The following is a 19,224-nucleotide window of genomic DNA, read 5'->3' as shown; positions in this document are numbered from 1 at the left end:
TCTGCAAAAGAACTGCCCGCCTACGTTCCTTCGCCGAATCTGCATGCGGTCTGCTTCGATTAGCAGCCGACACAGACGATGCGAACTAATGTGAACATCCAACTTCTTCTGATCGAATGAGACAAGTACGGCAAACACAAAGTTTAGCGAGCCCTCTGTGAAGGATTTTATTGCAGCAAAACACGACGAGGAGGTGCTGGCGGCGTGCTCCATGCATGCGCATGACTGGAAGCGATACATTGCCGCGCTGCTCTTTTACCGGGAATGTGTCTTCCGAGTGCGTGAAGAACAGTCGTGCACGGATAGTGACAAGAGCTGGCTGCTAGGACACATCCGGAAGATTCAAGTCCAGGCCATTTTGACTTACATTTCTCATATTCCATGATACTTGTGCGGTTGAGCCGTGCCAGCCATACGTGACGTCACATCTCACTGAGGTGTCTCGTTCGAGTGGAGTTGTTCGTGTGTACTTCCGGAACCTCAAAATGCCGAGGTCGTTTGAGCAGCTCTTCAGCTTCCGTTGTTTACACCGTGCACGCGTCTATTAGTCTATGATAGCTCAATAAACATATAGTTGCGGATGCCACTGCTTGTAGAACCGGCGCACGACAGCACTTGAAACGTATGTTCGCCTTGTTCGTTCCGTGGACACAAAAATGGTCGACTGCGCCTCAATTACCCACAATGCACCGCGCACAGCGCGTCAGTGAATACTCCCTATTCAGAAATTTGTTATAGTGACCGAGGAGAGGACGAGCTTGTTCAGCCAGGTCTGGACAGGGATGTGTAGTATGTTGTATTTCGCGCAGCAGGCTGTGTTTGTTAGTGGCACATTGTTGGAACGTTGTCAGTGTCTGTTCATGTTGAATGGTATCCCCCCACCCCTTTTTGACGGGAAAGGCAAACACATGACGCAAGCTTGGTGCGCGATGCCGGAGGCGAGCTGGTGAATCTGCTTAATTTCCCTAGTCTTATTATAAACAAGGGGCCCACCAGTGAGATGTGCAGATTACCTTGAAGGCGAAGAATGTGTGCTAGTTTTGAAGTGCCATCATGGAGTCTGTGTAGTGTTTCAAAAAGATGTTCATTTTACACACATTCCTCATTCTATTACCTTTCCATGTTGTGTGCATTATGTACAAACCATTTCAATTGAAAGGCCAGTTTGCACAAAAGATGCTTTTTCTGATTATTTGTTGAAAACGACTTGGAAAATAAATTCCAAGGTCAAAAGTAGGTGACAATTATGTAAAGGGGTGCTTATCACATGTTTATGGTGTATGAAAGAGCGCTACAAGGGTTGAGGAGCCGAGCCCACATTTCAATTTTGGCTAGCAAACCAAGGTTCCTCCTCAACCCTTGTTTAGTGCTGTTTTGTATTGAGTAGCCATCTTATTTCTCTCGTTCTACCATGTTTATGGTGTAAAATATTTTTGAATGCTCATGTTTCAGCTGCCTCTACTGTCTTCAAGCTGCTCAGCAGTCCCCTTGCAGGTTTACACGTTTTATTAGTGTACATAACATCTGCTCACGCATTGCCTTAACAATGTATGTGTGATGCTTATTTTATTTTCACTAAAATTTTGTAATCATTCAGCAATCATTGTGGGCACTGCAGCCTAGTACCATTCTCCTAACAGCTGTTACAGCATTTAGCACTGCGAGCAAGATCTCTAGTAGTATACCATCCAGCTGGCATTTTTACCTCTGATATGTAAGTGTTTTGCACACTGCACCATGCATACAGTACCTATTTGTATAGGTAGCTTCAATATGTTGAAAGGGAGCGGCTTCTTTGAGCCCAATAATTATTCTGCAATATACATGGCGATGTTGTATGGTCGTTGTACATCAAGGTAAGTGTGTTGGTATGTACGATGTCTCTTTCTCAATAAAAACACTCGAGTGAAATATAGCGGCCAAGAAATAAGTGCTTCTACTGAGTATATGTGGCAGTAAAACATCATGGTGCCATTTTCTGATTCCAATAAGCGTCATGGTTATTTATTACCTTGCTGTAACGCTACGCTTTTCGGTTTAAGCATGTTTGCCACACAGCTAGTGACCACAGCCAACTGTGCCAGGCTGTAAGGTGATAGTAGAGAAGGGACAGCAAGTTGGGTCTGGGATGACTTGGCATTGGTGTAAGCAGCCATGACTCCAGTGGGTAGTCACTGTCTCCTGCATAACCAAACAATGACATCCACTTAAGTCTGCCTTTTGCATGTTCTAGTATACAATCAAAGATCCATACCAACTAGCCCACAGTGAGGTGGTAAACATTCACAGGAATGTTGGCAACGTGTCACAGGGCTGTCCAAGCAAGCATCATAGTAAGGATAGCCTTGTAGCTTCACAGTGATATATAAACAAAAATGTGTTAACATTACCTGCACAACACAAGCGCTACGGTTTCTTAGGCAGTAAAGAGATTTCAAACATATTGAATACTTGGTTGCTGCTGCCATAACACTAAATTTGTACTTTAACAAGCATTCATATGCATAACTAGCCCGTCTTATGCATGCAGCTTCAGCGAATTCAGACAATCGATCACTCGCAGGAATACAAGTCAGTTTCTCTGTAAGGCTCGTATTCCAACCAAAAGGTCTCGTTATCACACAACACTCTTCTAGTTCTTGCTGAAACGAAAAGAAGCAGGCGCTTTTTGCAGCGTACTCACACTTTCGAGTAGCGAACGTGTCGTAGGGAGGGAGCGTAACGAATGGGGGCAAGGCACTACAATCCCTAGTCCCTTCGTCCTGTATTTTGAGGTATATATAGGTATTGAACTTTCGTCAGGTATAGCTGGGTAATCTCGAAGACAACAGCTGGAAAGAAAAGAGATCTTTCCTCTGTTCGTTTCTTAACATTGCGAGGGGGAACGAGTCCTTTTGGTTAGAAAACAAGACTTGCAGAGAAGCCAACTTACAGCAAGTGGTCGAATGCACATATTAATGCATATAATCAATATCGTTCGATAACCGACGCGGGTTTTTTACAGCTTACCCAAGAAAAAGCCGCAGGCGTTTAGCAGGCCTTCGTTCACCTTTCGGTGCGCAGGAGTACCGCTAGACGAACGCGTTGTTTGGAGTCCTTGGTCCCACGGGGCAGCGAGGGTCAAAAGTGCGTATGTTCGCGTCGCAGATCTGTAATAAAATAGGCACAATACAAGTTTACAATGACGTTTCGAACTCGTAGCCAAACACACACAGTCAAAACCAAAATTTACTCACTACTGTGATGTTCACAACGTAGAACCACTTGCCTAGCGACGTCTTTCCATATCGCACCGCGGCGCCTTGACGACAATCAGCGTCCCGCCCGATGGCTTCCGCTATTAGCGCACGCACCTGCTGATCGATGCCTATGCGATGCAAACGATGTTACGTTCCCGACGCAAGCTGGTAGCCCCCGATAGCAAAAAAAACGCGGTGCGCATGCAGCCGCAGTGACTGCGCACTCGTCCGTGAGCTGCGTGAGCCCCCGTTCATCGATGTTCGTCGGCAATCGCCGCACAGTCACTCCACTTTCTGCTGGCTTCCGAGTTGAACAGAGTCGGAACAACTAGTCCGGTACGTCAAACGCGTCTTCGTCCTCCCTCCTACGCCGTGGATCGCACCGACAAAACTGTCACACAGCCAGCGCAACGCAACGAACACAGTCGCCATTTTCGCTCTACTCAGTTAACTGCTTTTGGGGCACGGCCGGTCTCGAGGGAGAGCGCGTTTCGAGACCGGCCGTGTTTTGGGGTTACCTCAAGGTTACCTCGTTGACAATATTATTCAGATCATGGGCAACGTCACCACTTTAGTCTTGTTGATGACGTAACCGCAGTCACCGGTGAGATCAGTGATGACGCAAAATTTCAATAAGGCCGCCGACCAATAGGAGCAGGGCAAGTTGAGCGGTTTGAGACTGGTTTTGTATTGAGAGCGTTACAGAATTCCCAATGGAATAAGGTGGTAATCGTTCAAAAAAGCACAGGAGCCAAAGAAGCTGCATACATGCAGGAAGGGAACAGAACGTTAGAGCATCTTTTTTGAATTCCTGTGTCTTCCCGAATATGCGCCAACAAGCCTAGCTACAAGCACATCTCCGTGATAATCCTTCACAGATAACTAGCGCATTGGAGGAACTCCCGTACCCTTGTGTGTGCGTTTTGTGCTGCCATGGAAGAAGAATATTCTCAACGTGTAGGTGGCCTTGGCTTTCGTTTTGAAGGTTGCGGTGTTTATGTAATCACCGTATGTGATCGCTTGGCTGATTGTGGAAGGGCGTTTATGTGCTCTTTCTGTCGCAATGCCGGGCACTCCAGATAAAACGGATCTTTTCGAAGCTGCGAGCAGTTTTCCCAAAACTGCCTTAGCGAAAGGACACTTCTATTTCGCGTTATTCACGAGGTGTGCGCGTTCGCGTAGTGTGCAAGAGTGTGTAAAAAATATTTAGCATTCACCCGTTCCTACATTCCCTGAATCTTTCGCCCTCAATTTATCCCAATATTAACTTCGAAAAAAAAAATATCCAGCAGGTTCGGTACTCGATTTTCTTTTACCGCTTTTCCCAAGTTGCGTCGCCTGAGTGCACGCATTTTTCACGTTGCCCGCATTCTGCTGAAGCTGCCTGAATTGAACAAACATATCCACTAATTTGATCCAAGGCTTTCCCTAGCAAAAAAGACCAATAGGGAGCGTTATTGGTTCTATAAGAATCGGTGTTGGTTCTGTAGGTATTCTATGTGTTGTATCTGCATTTCTATGGGACTTATACAGAAACTCATAAATCTTATAGACTGGTACATATTTGTCCTATAGGCAATAGTATTGGTTTCATAGGTTTATCTGTGGGTTGTATAAGAAAAGTATCAGGCAAGTGCAGAAGCCCATACATCTTATAGGCTGATACATGCTTGTCTTATAGACCACTACATATTGGTTCATGTGTCTGATACATCAGTATGCCTTTGTTTATGGGTCGTACATGCAGGATCAGTCAGTTGGAGATTTTAGGGTCTTTTTCATTGTTTTCTTTTCCATCTCGGACACATCCCCAAAACTCACGCATTCATCCCGTTTATTGAGTGTTGCCGTTATGTACAATATTAGCCGCAATAACAATTGAGAACGCCGCGACACAAAATATTCTCACTTAATTCTGCGCGAGGTCTCAACAAACTACGTACGGTTGGAGCCGCAAGACGCGCGTCCAAGCAACTGCAACCGCCGCCGAAGCGAGAGGAGTCGACATCGAGCACGCGACGAGTACGGTTCGAGCTGCCGCCGCGGTAGCGCGATGTCGGCGGTTCTTCCCAGCGGAGAGGTAGGTTTCCTTTCTCTCACTCCTACTCCCGCGCAAGCGTTCCCGTGCTGGCCTCTCTCTCATCCTCCTTTCCACCTCTTCTCTGGGCGCGCATGCGCAGCTCCGTAGAGGCATTGGCGCTGGCGCGATCGCTGATCGGGTTGGCGGCAGTTCGGTGGGTGCCCTGTGTTTATACGTTTTCGCCGTTTTTCGGGGTGCTTCTCGAGGATATCAACGTTCCAGCGCACGTTCAGCTTTTGATCAGGTGCGTGTGCATCGCTTGCAACTTCGGGCTGACGTTTATACTTTGTCAGTGTATGATGTGGCTTTGCGTTGTAGAATGCCGTTGCCTGCACGCCAACAAAGGAATTTGAACCGCGCGGTGTGATATAACGCAGCGCCGAGTTTGAAAGTTGTCGGCACGATTTCTTGAAAGTGCCGACAACTTTTTAGCGTTAATCTGTTTTTGAATGTCGTGCGCACTGTGTTCCAAGTGGCAAAACCTGTGGTGAGGCGCAAGACGGAAGGTTGGTTCAGCAGCTACCTCGGCGTTCAATAATGGCGGCGCGTCCCCTATCTGCCTCCGCCTGAATACGCGCGCAATCGCGGTTGCCGGTATATATGTGCGCCGATTTTTTGAAGTGGTGGTGGTGTCGCGCTCTTGAAATCACTTATTTTTCAAGCTGTACCGCAATTTTTTATTTCTTTCAGGTGCCTTAGTATTGGGAGAGACTACATCCTCGGGCCGAAGTCCGCAATCTTGGAATCGAGGGCTACCTGGATGCAGTGAATGTTTGGATTATGTGCCAGTATGCGTTGCCGCTGTCATTGCGTAATAAAATGTGTATACATGCACCTGCTGCGTAACTCATCCCTAGAAAGTGGAACATAGCTGCCCTCTCCCTTCAGGTGTCCGGAGAGGTAAACACACGCAGGTACTCGATGAGACCAATATTCCACGGGGCCTACAAAACCAGTAGGCTTCCTATTGGTTTTGTAGGTCTATCAGATTATTGACAGCTATGGGTGTACTAGCATTACAGACGTAGCATTACAGACGTATCTGTTTTACCAGATACCATAGGACCGATAAAACCATAACCTATACGACCAGTAAACAATTGACTTATAAAACCAATACTCCAGCAGACCTGTAAAACCAAGAGGCTAGGATACCCATACCACCAATACTCTGGCAGACTGATAAAACCAATATCAATAATCTGATAGGCTATTAGTTTTCTATCGGATTTTTTTGCTAGGGTTCTGACCGACCGCGCGCGGTTTGTTACTATTAGTCCTCTTTTTCAAAGTTTTCTTTCAGCAGTGTCCCTTACTCTTAACGATCTCCCTTCAGTAACTTCTACCATCTACATTTTAGTTGATGAATGTGTACTTTGCTGCCCTGTAACCAACTCGTCTGACGCTTCTGCCTTATATCTATATCTAATTCGCATACAATAGTGATGTGCTATATGTGGCCTCCGTCCCTGAGAAGCTTTAGACTGTTTTGATTTCTTCTCACCACTGCCAAAACAACACATCCTACTTACAAAATTAACACTACAGTCAAAACTCAATTTAATGAAACCCGATTTAACGAAAGTTCCACTTTAACGAAGATATCGTAATTCCCCGTCAGAAGCCCATGGGATTCAATGTTTTGATTAACTCGAAATAACGAAATCAATTTCGTAATCTGTCCCGGTTTAACGAACCTTTTTTCGAAAAATGAACGTGGAAAGGGGCTATTTTTGATCTATTTTGTAGAGAGCACCCCGAAAATTTATTAATTGCGAGTCCAGGGTAACAGCGCGGGGTACCTTCGTCCCGCTTTGTTTTTTTTTTTTCTTTTTTTTTTTTAAACTGCGCGGCGCAAAACAAGAGTTGCAGTGTTCAGTTGAATTCACCAGATGGTGACAGCGGTAAAAAAAAAAGTCTTGTGCCTCATTCCAAAGGGCGCCGTTGCTGTTCGGTGCTTTTTTGTGGCGTGCTTCGTGTGGTTCGTTCGCCACTGTGCTTCTGCAGATATTTCCCCGTGCCTTGCAGTGCTTGCTTTTCTCAAGCTCAGCTTGTTAGGCCAGCAGTGCTATACATAGCTCTTCAGACCTACGAAAAATCAGTTGCGGTCATTGCTCACAAAACGCGCACAGGTAAAGATCATCGACTTGATTGCTGGAAAATAAATTTGCAGACCTCTCGGGCTGTTCTTGACGTGTAACAATGTTTTTTTTCTTGAGCACTAACGGCGCCGGTCATTTTTGCTAGGCAACAATTCATTTTGGGAGTATTAAGTCTTCGCCAAGTACGATTCCGTGGTCGCTTTTCAGGGGCCGCCGCACCTTATATTCAAATGTACGAAATTATAGGACCGAGAATTGCCTCACTCGATTTAACGAAATTCCCGATTTAACGAAATATTTTACGGCTCCCCTCAACTTCGTTAAATCGAGTTTGAACTGTATTACTATTTTTTCAAAGAATTCGTTTAAGCACCTTAGTGTTCACCTCACTAATGGCTTAACATTGTCTTGCCTTGTAAGTTATGTAACTAATTACTCTAATAAAACTGTTGGATACCTCTATCGTAACCTACCCATGGCTGGCACCTTCTTGTGTAAAATTACTAGATTACAAAACCCCTGTGTGATCACAACTTTAATATGCCAATGATATAGTTGATCCACACTACTGTAACTTTACTAAACCTTATGAGCCTGTTCAAAACTGTGCCACCAGTTTCATTCCCTCGAATACTCCTTCAGCATCTCGGCCATGAAATCTCTGTTACAGTCTTTCTCGTCGCTGTACTTCATGCCCCTGCCTTTATCACAAGCTTTTCATACGAGACCTCATGGCAGTCGTCTCGGCTAACCTGTGTATAGAACACCTCGCACAGGTCATCGTAAAAGTAGCGTTTCACCGCATGCCTGCACAACTACATTTCATGAGTCATTCTTCACAAGCACTGTTCACAACTGGAATCATCCCTCATCAGTGATCCTGTAAGCTTCAATACTGCCATCGAAGAACCTGTCTAATCATAGCCATGTATACCACTAGCCTGTCGCCATTTATCACTGTGCACAAGCCCTTCTGTAAAGTCTCGCATTAGGACCTCTGAGGTATCAATAAACACATAAATAAAAGCATGGTTGATAAAGATTCCTTACAGTATGGGAACTGTGATTATGTTTGGCAGGAATATATATATGTAACTGGACCATGTTGAACGGTGTTAAGCTTGAGCTTGGCACAATTGTCTTTCCTGTGATGTTGAACTTAGAAATTAGGATACAGAGTGATAACACTGACATGGTGGCTTGCCTTTTGAACTTAGAATTTGATTGCAGTATTCCTTTCTTTGCATCCATCCTAAATGCAGGGGTGGAAGTGCTGCTCCATTTGCTTCATTCTGCTCCAGCCTGCTTTCCCTGCTCCAAAATTGCTCCAACTCGACTGCATCAATGTTCTGACATTAAATTTAGTGGAGCATGGTTTTGCCGCACAGTGGGCCATTACTGGTATTGACAGCAAGAACTGCAATCCGAGACAATTAAGTTAAGCAACTATGAGAAGCGCAGCTGGGAAATGGTCTGTTGTGAGTTTTGTATACAGGGTATGTGGCTGGTGTATTCAAAACGATGGCAGCACACCGGTAGCAGAGGTGTAATGCATCTCACCCGAGCCTAATACGTATAAAATTTTAATATACTAGAAAAGTAGGCAGTATAATGTTTGCTTATAAGCAAATTTGAGGAATTCGTTACGGAAAATGTTCTGTACACTTGATATAGCACCTACTCCCAGCCTTTTGAATCGCCTGTGGTGAGGGAAATGAGATCAGCGAGTGAAGCAGGCACACCAAACTACTACGACGTAGCGAAGCACTGGAAGTGGTAGGCGAATATGTTTACTTAGGACAGGTAGTAACCGCAGATCTAGATCATGAAAGAGAAATAACTAGAAGAATAATATTGGGATGGAGTGCATTTGGTAAGTATTCTCAGATTACCCTAGTAGCTTACCGGTATTGCTCAAGAGGAAGGTATACAGCAGTTGCTTCTTACACTTACTCACCTATGGAGCTGAAACATGGAGGCTAACGAAAAGGGTTCTGTTTAAGTTTAGGATAATGCAGATGACTAGGGAACGAAAAATGGTAGGTGTAACGTTAAAAAATAGGAAGCGCATAGAGTGAGTTAGAGAAATAACTTGAGTTAATTACATTCTAGGGCAAATCAAAAAGACGAAATGGGCATGGGCAGGGCATGTAATGTGTAGAGAGGACAACCGATGTTCGCTTAGGGTAATAAACGATTCCAAGGGAAGCAAATCGTCGCAGGGGACAGCAGAAAGTTAGGTGGGCAGATGAGGTTAAAAAGTTTGCAGGAGTAAAATGGATGCAGCTAGCACAGGTAGGGGAGTATGGGAGAGGCCTTCACCCTGCAGTTGGTATAGTCTGGCCGATGATGATGACTACGAGTCATTGGAAACTTGTCCAGCTGCAGCGAACTACACAGTTTGTTTCTAGTGATTCTGCTGTGAATACAAGCAGGTGCTTCACCATCTAGCCTGTCATGCCTACGACAGACAAAAGCACACTTGGAACTCTTATGGAGGTGATGCCGCTTAGGTGCCAGTCACTAAATGTGTTTTCAAAAGTGTTGGTAAGTCATACAGGGCCTATCGCTAGTGTGTTGAAACTAAGATAGCTCAAGCAGTAATTTGAGCAGCCACAGAAGGCCATAAAGTAATGAATTTGAAGGGGAAAAAGGTGATACTTAAAGTGCCACCTATCTTCCCTGAAGGCGTTGCTGGCCAGTATCCAGAAATTTATCAGCACAGGCGCAGGATCAGAAAGAATATGCACAAGATAGAAAGCAGAAATGTACTGTTCATTGATGTGAACTGCGAACTAGTGGCAGTACTTGAGTGCATCAAAGTTGTAAAGTCCACCTTTGAATCTTACAAACCAGTATAAATCTCTTAGTTAAACGATCTTCAGTTATGAAGTGTAGAAGGCAGCATTCCATTTGCTGCTATTTAACCCTTTGACTGGTTTTGCCGTACAGGTGCTGCGGACGCATGCCGTCCCGCGGCGTTTTTGCAGTACGGCTATTGCGCTAAACGCATAGCGTTTGAAATAGTTCGACACTGGAGGTGATTTCTTTTTTTTTCGGAGTATTTGACAGTCAAAGGGTTAAGTGAGGAAGCTAGAATTCTATTATTAAAAGCGAGCCTAGAATCTTGCTCCAAGACATAATATGATTGCTCCAAAACTCTCAGTTTATTGCTTCAAAGCTGCTCCGAAGTTACTTTATTACTGCTCCCTGAGCTGTTCTAAAATGCTTGAGCCTGCTTCCACCTGTGTAAATATGATTACTTTCTTCCTCTGTACGGCGCTTCAACCAAGAAAAAACTCGGTTATAATTTCTTTTCCGTGTTTCTTTGTTTGTGTGACTAAACTATTTAAACTAATATTCTGCCTTGAGGTCTAAACCAACTTAATAATCTCCTTAATAATAAGCAAAGCATATAAGCAGAAGGAGCGATGACTTTCACTTTAACATTCGATGTTGCAGAAAGTCAAGTTCATCATGGTTGACAGCAAAGTCTTATTCGTTGTAATAAATTTATCGCTGTATCAATACTTGTGCATGTTACTTTTGGAATGAGGTCTTTGAGATTGAGATAGATCTGGTCAGAGGTAGGGAAATGAACACAGCACAGACTGTCAACTGAAATTTATTGGAAACCGGAGGAATTTATGCACATTGTGTTAACATGTGACTCAGCCGAAGTCAAAACGTCATATACACATGTTCCAGTTTTCTCTCCTAACAAAGCATTGACAAAAAAAAAGTAACAATAAACAAGAAATCACTAAAATCCAAAACACAAGTGAAGTAGTATACACGATGAGCAAGCACATGCCTCACCGCTAAACATTCGATGAAGACGAATGAAAAAGCCAGGTTGAGCTGTATATGGGCTTCCGTTGTCAAAATGTAAAGTATGAATGAGCAGGATTAAGCCATGTCGTTATCCTTAAAAACCACCCGATATAGAACTGAAAACTGCCATACAAGAAAAGATATAACATACTACCTAAGCGTTTTGAGTAAACCTACGCTACTTACAGGATCTCAAGTTCTCTTTCACTGATCATTATCGAAGGTGCACTGACGCACAAGCCCTTTTTCTGTTGATGGCCTCCAGAATCTCTCTTGTAATCTGCTTGTTGCTTCTACCAATAATCTTTGTTTTGTGAAGCCCAGTGCTTAAAGTCTGGCTCCATCAGAGGGGGGTCTGTAGTGATTCGAGCACTGGTGGAAAGGGAAATAAAGAGAGAAAGTGGCTGGTTGCCTGTTTTGCAAATCGTTTTATACAAAGGGGAGAAATCATTATTTTTTCCATCTCTGGTTTTTATTAATACTCAATGTGAAACTGTTGAAACGATAGAGAAGAAATCTTCCAATTACACCACTGACAAGAACAAAACAATGGTTACCTGGTTCATATTCTTACAGTCCTCATGCTTGAATTCAAGCTTGTGGGGGTCTCGGACCCTTCTTAAATATTACGGGGGGGTCTCTGACACCCCGAGACCCCCTGGCTTTAAGCCCTGTAGAAGCCAGGGCATACAACCTGTGCACCTGCTGCAGTGCAAAGCAACGTTTCCTTTGCAGTTGTTTCTTTCTTGCAAGTTTTTCATAGGTATAATTGTGTTCTCAGAGCCGTTCATTGAGGCATCTACCCGTTTGTCCAATGTAACATTTCCCACAGCTTAATGGGATCTCATACACAACACCTGTGCTGCAGGGTACAAATAAAGTCTGATGTTTTATGCTGCATGCACGTCGCTGCACACCACAAGTTTGAGTGATCCTACAAAGCTTCGATAACTTTTCCGAAGCTGTAAAAACTACTTTGATGTTTACTTTTTTGCCTATTCGTTTCAAATCATGCGATATGCTGTGCAGATAGGTTATTGCAACCAGATTTTGTTGTTGTATTCTGTACGCTGTGTTAGGCATAGCTTCGTCGCTGTTTGTTTTCATTTTTTTATAGGTTCCTTCAGCAACTGAGATGACACCATGTTCCGGATAGCCGGCTTCTTTCAACCTGTCAGTTTGATGAATGAAGCTGCTTTCCAGGCATTTTCGAGATTATCTCATTCTTCTTTTGACACCTCTTCCTTTCCTCTGTCACTGAATCTCACGTCAAACGTAAAATGGGAACAGTTTCTCACCATCCCGGCACATTTCATTTTACGCACTTTTCTTCCCTGACTTGGTGGGTTTGGCTAGTCTTGCACCAGCTGACGGACTGGTTGGCCTTGGTGACCCGTACTCAGGACATTCTCTGTGCCTAATACTCTGTGTCATTAAAGTTTCTTCCTCCTTCTCTCAGTGCATTTTTTTCTGTACCGTTTCCACCTAAAGCATCTTGTACCAACTATATCTCCCATTTGCATTAACCTAGAACATTGCTTTTCCTTTGCACCATTGCCATTCAGTCCCCCATTTATCTTGGCTCTCCTCCTTTTAATTGGTGTACCTGGCTGGAGTCCTCCATGTCGAAGTGACAGATGGCCCTGCTTCTACAAGTTGCAAACCTCTTTGGCACTCATTTTTGTAACGAAATAAAGTTTATTACTACTACTTCTACTAGGTCCTGAAGTACAGTTTAAAGAGTTGAGGAAAGGTCTACAGGGACCAGCATAGCTGGGAGCAAAACTTAAAAAACAAAATTAGACCTTAAACTTGGGTCGTTTTATTTTGCAGTTCATAAGTTATATTTTGGATAGTTACAATGAAGCTCTGAATGGTCGCTTTTGATCGTGTTTCTATACCTTAACATTTATAACAAGGCATGAATACATTCTAGAAAAGAAAGCAAAAGCCTTCAGGGCTAGGCTTTTTTTATGCAAGATATTGTGCTTCTAAGTGTTGCAATTTTTTAGAAAAATTTGGCATTGGCAGATCAGCCAAGGTGAGTATTAAATTTGGGTAAAATGAATTCTGCTTTAGCCATACACTCTAAAATTGCCCAGTACTCTTGCTGAATTTTGTTTTGGGGGTGCTATTAAAATCACTTGTTTTCACATTTCAAAAGCCTTTTTCTGTTTCTTCTTTGGCTGCATATACTGTAGCTAAGTCTCTTGATTTTAAGCGAGTATCTCAATTTTAAGGCACTTTTAATGACTCAGTACTCGCACCTTTTCCTTTCTTAGAAATTTTTCCCTCAAATTCAAGTTGGTTTTTCATTTTATACAAAGAGGAAGCAGCCACAGTTAAGCAACTACTGTAAGTGTCTTGATGAGCTGGCCCATCAGGTGATGAGGAATGCTTTGCATATACTGATTCACTAAATGAGAAGCATGGGCATGTTCAACTCAAATAAAATTAGCTACCTTTTCTTAATCTTCAAAAAGCATTTGATACAGTGACCCTTAAGATTTTAACTACCAAACTGAACCACTTAATTGTCTTCTGCTGTCCATTTATTGCTATTCTTATGAATTTTTTGCATCAAATTAAACAACCAAATCAAACCTGGTGATTATCAGTAAAGGGGGCTGTAAAGGGTGGGGTTTATTCCATCTCCCATACTTTTTTCCTTAATTTAATAACACAAGGCCTAAAATTTAAACTACCACGAGTTTGGCCTTCCAGAATGAACAAATTATGTCACTAAGTGTTCTGACTGAGCAGTTTCAGTGAATAAGAATCTGTTGGCACCATGCAGGGGGTCATACCGACGCCCATGTCAGTATTCATATCAGTGTAAACTTTCCCAAAACATAATTCTGTTGCCGTATTTAGCGCAAGAAATTTTGATGCGCGGGCTAAATTGAAACCACTGATGATCGAGCGCGTATACCTGGCCATAGCCTCCTCTATTTTTTCGACCTGGCACTCATATGAGCCCGCTTCATATATACCTTGCTCTCGAAGCTTGCCGTCCCTCCTGGGCGCTACGAAGGAACAAGTGACAACTTCGGAGCAGTACGCTGCCATCTACGCTACCTGCTCGGGTAGTTTCGGCCGTACACAGACGAAACCGAAACTGTACAGCGGGTGAGCGCAAATCGCCATGCTTTAGCCATGCATGCTGATCTTTACGATTCAATACGCGCCACGCACCGTCGCGGGTGTCACTCCTTTCATAATGTTCTGGAGCGCCCGGGAGGAATGGCTAGCGAAGCGATCGTACATAGTACACATATGCCGCGCGCACTAAATTATCCTCGACCGAAAAGTTTCGTTTTCTGCTATGCGCGGCCTAAATTCATGTGCTAAAAGCGGGGACGATAATGGTGTTTCCAAAAATTTAAAAACTGATACAGATATTATAATTGCGACCTCAGCTATACAAACCTATAGCTGTTAGTGAATGAGATGCTAGTGCGCATGACTAGTTAAAAAGTATTATCACTTATATACCAACGCCTGCTTAATTAATTGTTACCGCGTGTTACCTATTGCCTGCTCCACACCACCACAGAAATCGCACCGCATACGCGGGCACAATTAAAAGCCTCCAGCCGAACCAACTCGTGAAACTGCATGTTAATTTTGCAATGCCCGCAGTCCCGGCATAGTTTCTTTTTTCACGAATCGCAACCACGTAACCAGTAGCGGAGGCTGCAACGATCGAATTGCATGCCGCCCGTAAGCGTGTACGTGGCGTCGATCGGCATTGCAGTAGTGATCATGCAGTTAAGAGCCAACAGATCCCGTTTGGCCAGCGTGTATAAGCGAACTGTCTGGCAACTCAGGGTAAGCCATGCTAATTCGACCAGGAGGTGACTTCGTGCCAGGAATTGCATGTTGCGATTTTATAGGAGGTCGAGATTGAATTGCGATGGCCCAGTGGAATTAAGCTAGGTGGAACGGGACATGCATGGCCATGTCACAAAAACGTAGCAGCCGCGGGCAAAACCAAGCACCCGACAACGCAACAGTGTCCTCTGCAGTGTCCCCCCCCCCCCCCCCCCCACCCTTCCTCTTCCGCTGTACTGGTGCAGTTGGCGTACAAGACTTCTGTGTCCAAGGGTGTGGGATTCAATCCTGTCTGGGGTGACTGCATGCTTTTCGATGGGAGCGAAAACTAACAAATTAAGGCGCCCGCGTGTACTGCGCGATGTCAGCTTACACGGTAAAAACCTGCAGCTAAGAGGTCGAAATTCACGGAGCCCTCCACTATATATGGCGTATCTCATAGCCTGATCGAGTTGCTTTGGGACCTCATAAACCAAACCAAACCATCTTTTGCAGGGCAGTTTAATTCGTCCGCCACGTACCCACCTCGCATACACAGCATATGTAACGCGACTCATTCGAACATTTGACCTCGAGAGCTATTATTCGAACTGAAGTGGAAGCGCGAATTTTCATGTGGCGCTTGATCTCAGTGCGTGGTTATGCATATGTTTATTGTGAACATAGAATGGGGAAAAAGAAGTAAATTTTTTACTATGTATTTTGCGCGGCCGGATTGACAAGCAATGGTATATCCAGCAGCCAAATGACCGTGTATATCGAACAATTTGTTCAAATTATTCCATGTTGGTCTCTAACAAATCCAGTGCATAAGATATGCATCAGAGTGCATCGTCGAACTTTCATCCCCTGATGTGCTCTTTATTCGCTTCGCCGGTTACGCGACTGCCATAGGGCTGCGCTGTAAACTAAACTCGATAAAATATTTTAATTATGTGCTCAATTAGTAGAGCTGGGCTTACCTGCTCAGTGCAATAATCAGCGAAAATTGATGGCCATTAGCAACCAAACTGGAAAGAGGGTTGAATCCGTGCCGCGGAGGGCGTGGCGTCGCTGGGAGAATCGACGGCGACGATGCGCCGGCCGACAGCTGCGAGTCGATGACCAGACGCATAGCATGCTTGGTTTGTAAAGGTGAGCACTGCACAAGTGCTGCCGATACTTTATGTCGCGGTCGACAAGAAAGAAGTGAAAGCGATTAAGTTGACTTATGTTGCACTCTCTCCAGGCATTTTAACTGCGCAGTATATAACCCGTCCATGTTTGGTGTCAGCGCTGCGTTTTCATTTTTAGTATCAATCAAGCAGCTCGATCAGAACACTATTAATTGTGCTTGAGGGAGTGTATATGACAAACACTAAGTGATGACTAGATATATCAAATTTTCTTTATTAAATATAGTAGTTGGCAGGGCCCTTACCTGCAGGTGTATGTAAAGCCTGATAGCATCTGGTTTAAGCACCCTTCCATATATATTTCATGGAAATCAGGTTAAGCCTAGCTGAGTCCACTTAGAAAGGTACCCACCCGCAAAACGTGGCTTGCCAGTGCAAAACACGAAGGTGCTGTATAGAAACTAGCAGATGTCGTCCTTGCATGATGGAAACTGGCAGCTTGAGATATCAAATCCATGTGTGTGCCAGGAGGAATTCTATGTAATATTAAGCATTGCAATACACTTTGCTTGAAAGCATATGTTTTTTTTTTTTTGCTCATTAGTTTCATTCACAGTGCACATGGGGTGTACAATCAGAGACATCGACTCTATTTTCCTTTTCCAAAAGCTTGCTTTGTCCCTGACAGAGTACTGCCAAATTTTCACTTTTTTAGGCTAAGAAAATTTCTCACTGCAAAATTAGAAAGTGTGCCAAGCAATTAAGTAAGGAAACACTGCTATTCTTCAGAATACTCAGGCTACTAGAGGCATTAAGCTGAAGGTTTTATCATTAAAATCTTGTCAAACATGAGGATAGTCCGAAATTGAATTGATAAACTACTGAAGTTAATACTGCATTTATGGTTCCAAAAATGGCTGGGATCACACGTGTATGCTGATGGTACAGTGTAGCAACGTTTGCTGCTATACATAACTTCACTACTATTTCTCAATTTTTTGGAACACTGTCATCTTGAAATGCTGTCTATTTTTTTTTTAAACTGCTGATTGTACTTACAATTACTGTGCCTAAAGGTTAAAAGTGTGGGAAAGGTTATACCAGAAACTGAAATACACCTAAATTGAGCAAATGAAACAAATATTTTGGGGGCACTTCTGCACCGCTGTTAAGGAAAACATGCCACAGCATTTACGACTCCTGTATCCTCATCCCTGTACATTTAGTTGGCTACTTGTTGATTTACCAATCTTAGTTTGCGCTTTTATCACACATACCAATTTGTAAGTTTGCTAATTACCACATGATGTAAATGAACTCGCAACTCACACATCTGACTTGGGATTCTGAAAGGAAATGAGTTTTTCTCATGTGAAAGGAGCTGCTTGGGTAGGCAGCTGGACCATACTATGGTCCCCACATCACACAGACCAATCCATCCGGTCATACCATCTGCCAGTCTTCCTTGTCACACAAACTGCCTTTTTTGGTAAATATGGCCTTTTAATGCAATCACATTAAATTAGGAGAGGGCTCTATTGTTACATGGCAAGAATTACTGCACACGCTTTTGTTTATGCCCTTTTAGTATGCTGCCTCACCATCCCAGTAGCATGCTACTGCTGCTACTGCATGCATTGCTACAAGCATGTCACCTCGCTATTGAACACAATTCACTTTGAAGGGCCAAGATTGCAATATTTAAGTAAACTAGCACTGCCAATGTTTGAGCATTACATGAGGTGACAGTATGGGTGTAAGTATCCCACAGACAAGGGAATTTCAACTAAGTTGCTGCTCATCTGCAGAATATTGAATTAAGTACTCTTATGCAAGTCAACACTGCCCACTTTGCCTTTCCATCACCAGGCCGTCTGCAGTTCCAAGCATCTTCATTGGGCTTACCTCTAAATATTGTCTACGAAACATATCTGTGAACTTTTCTTACTTCACTGGTTTTGCAGATTATTTCCTGTCTCAAAAGGAATAGCAGATACATGTGGTTCTATGACACATACAGTAAATCTTTCTAGGTAGGCTACAAAAGGGAAGTGATGCAGAAGGTAGGCAGTCTAAACATAAATGTGTGTGTCAACATGGTGTTTTGGCACTGGAGTGTTTATTACTCCAATCATGTGCGTTATTAATGAATGAAAAGGCACATAGGTAGGAATACTTTATTTTGACACAGAAGCTATGGCCAACGTGTGTAAGTGAAGTGCAGGCTTGTAAGTACACTGTTGAGCCAGTAGCACAGGGAGCAGTCAACTTGGACCAGGGAATGCCATGCTTCGAAAGGTGGGCAGCTGTCGTGATCTCTCGACTAGCATCAGTCACGTGCAGGATCAGCTGTCATGGGGAGAAAACACAAAAGTATGCAAGCTCAGAACAATAACAAAACACTCAGAGAAATTCAGAGACGTACTAAATTTAAATAAAAAGATAACAGGACTGCAGACTATGCAGCAGCTCATATATTCTAATAGTGGATTTGCATATGGTCACTACACCCTCAAAAAGGAAAGAAGCACAAATGCTGAATTCATGACTCGTCAAAAGAACCAGACCAAAAGAAATGTGTGCACCATGTAGCATAGCTCAAGAATGAAAAAAGCCAAAACAGCGAAAAGGTTACCCTAAGTAAGGCCAGTACTAGTGCTCTCTGCATGCACTAGAAGATAAGAAGAAGTGGTTTCACACTACACGCACGGGGTCGTGACTGCTCTGCTGGCGTCGTTAGGCTGCGCTAGTGTCGACATAGTGGGCTTCATTCACTGTAAACGGTATATCAGAATAATTCTGCTAATATGACACCAGCCAACTCCCAGCTCCAGAGAAATGAGGTACATCATGAGCTCTCCCGCGGACTCATGTTGAGGATAGGCTGCGACAGTCAGTACAGTAAGAGCTGGAACAGGAACAGGTGAAACAGCCCTATGGGGTAAACATGCACACCGGTAGATAGGGCACTAAAAGCCAAGACAACGCCCGGAGCTGCTTAGAACAAGAATCACCAGTCC

At 43.8% G+C, this 19,224-nt stretch overlaps 2 protein-coding genes and 1 long non-coding RNA gene across 3 annotated transcripts in view; 1 reads left to right on the top strand and 2 right to left on the bottom strand.

Annotated features, from left to right (window-relative positions):
• Positions 1 to 250: 250 nt before the first annotated feature.
• LOC146205177 (uncharacterized) lies at positions 251 to 3,779 on the bottom strand. Its single transcript, XR_014704143.1, has 3 exons — positions 3,237 to 3,779; positions 3,010 to 3,149; positions 251 to 2,181 (listed from the first exon to the last, which is right to left on the bottom strand). It is a non-coding gene; the product is annotated as an uncharacterized LOC146205177 (long non-coding RNA).
• Positions 3,780 to 14,969: 11,190 nt separating this feature from the next.
• LOC146205173 (uncharacterized) overlaps positions 14,970 to 19,224 on the top strand; it is a 51,664-nt gene continuing 47,409 nt past the window's right edge. The window contains exon 1 of the mRNA XM_084606454.1: positions 14,970 to 15,086. Within this exon, the coding sequence (XP_084462580.1) occupies positions 14,970 to 15,086 (117 nt within the window). The remainder of the gene's footprint in view (positions 15,087 to 19,224) is intronic.
• LOC146205175 (uncharacterized) overlaps positions 18,266 to 19,224 on the bottom strand; it is a 34,809-nt gene continuing 33,850 nt past the window's right edge. Inside the window, exon 7 of the mRNA XM_084589857.1 lies at positions 18,266 to 18,553. Coding sequence (XP_084445983.1) covers positions 18,296 to 18,553 — 258 coding nt within the window. The 3' untranslated portion in view covers positions 18,266 to 18,295. The remainder of the gene's footprint in view (positions 18,554 to 19,224) is intronic.

The sequence above is a fragment of the Amblyomma maculatum genome, chromosome 1 (genome assembly GCF_055883805.1).
Source record: "Amblyomma maculatum isolate TAMU_Amacu chromosome 1, ASM5588380v1, whole genome shotgun sequence".
Taxonomy (NCBI): domain Eukaryota; kingdom Metazoa; phylum Arthropoda; class Arachnida; order Ixodida; family Ixodidae; genus Amblyomma; species Amblyomma maculatum.
The sequence above is the reverse complement of the archived record's forward strand: the minus strand, read 5'-3'. Positions and strand labels throughout refer to the sequence as shown.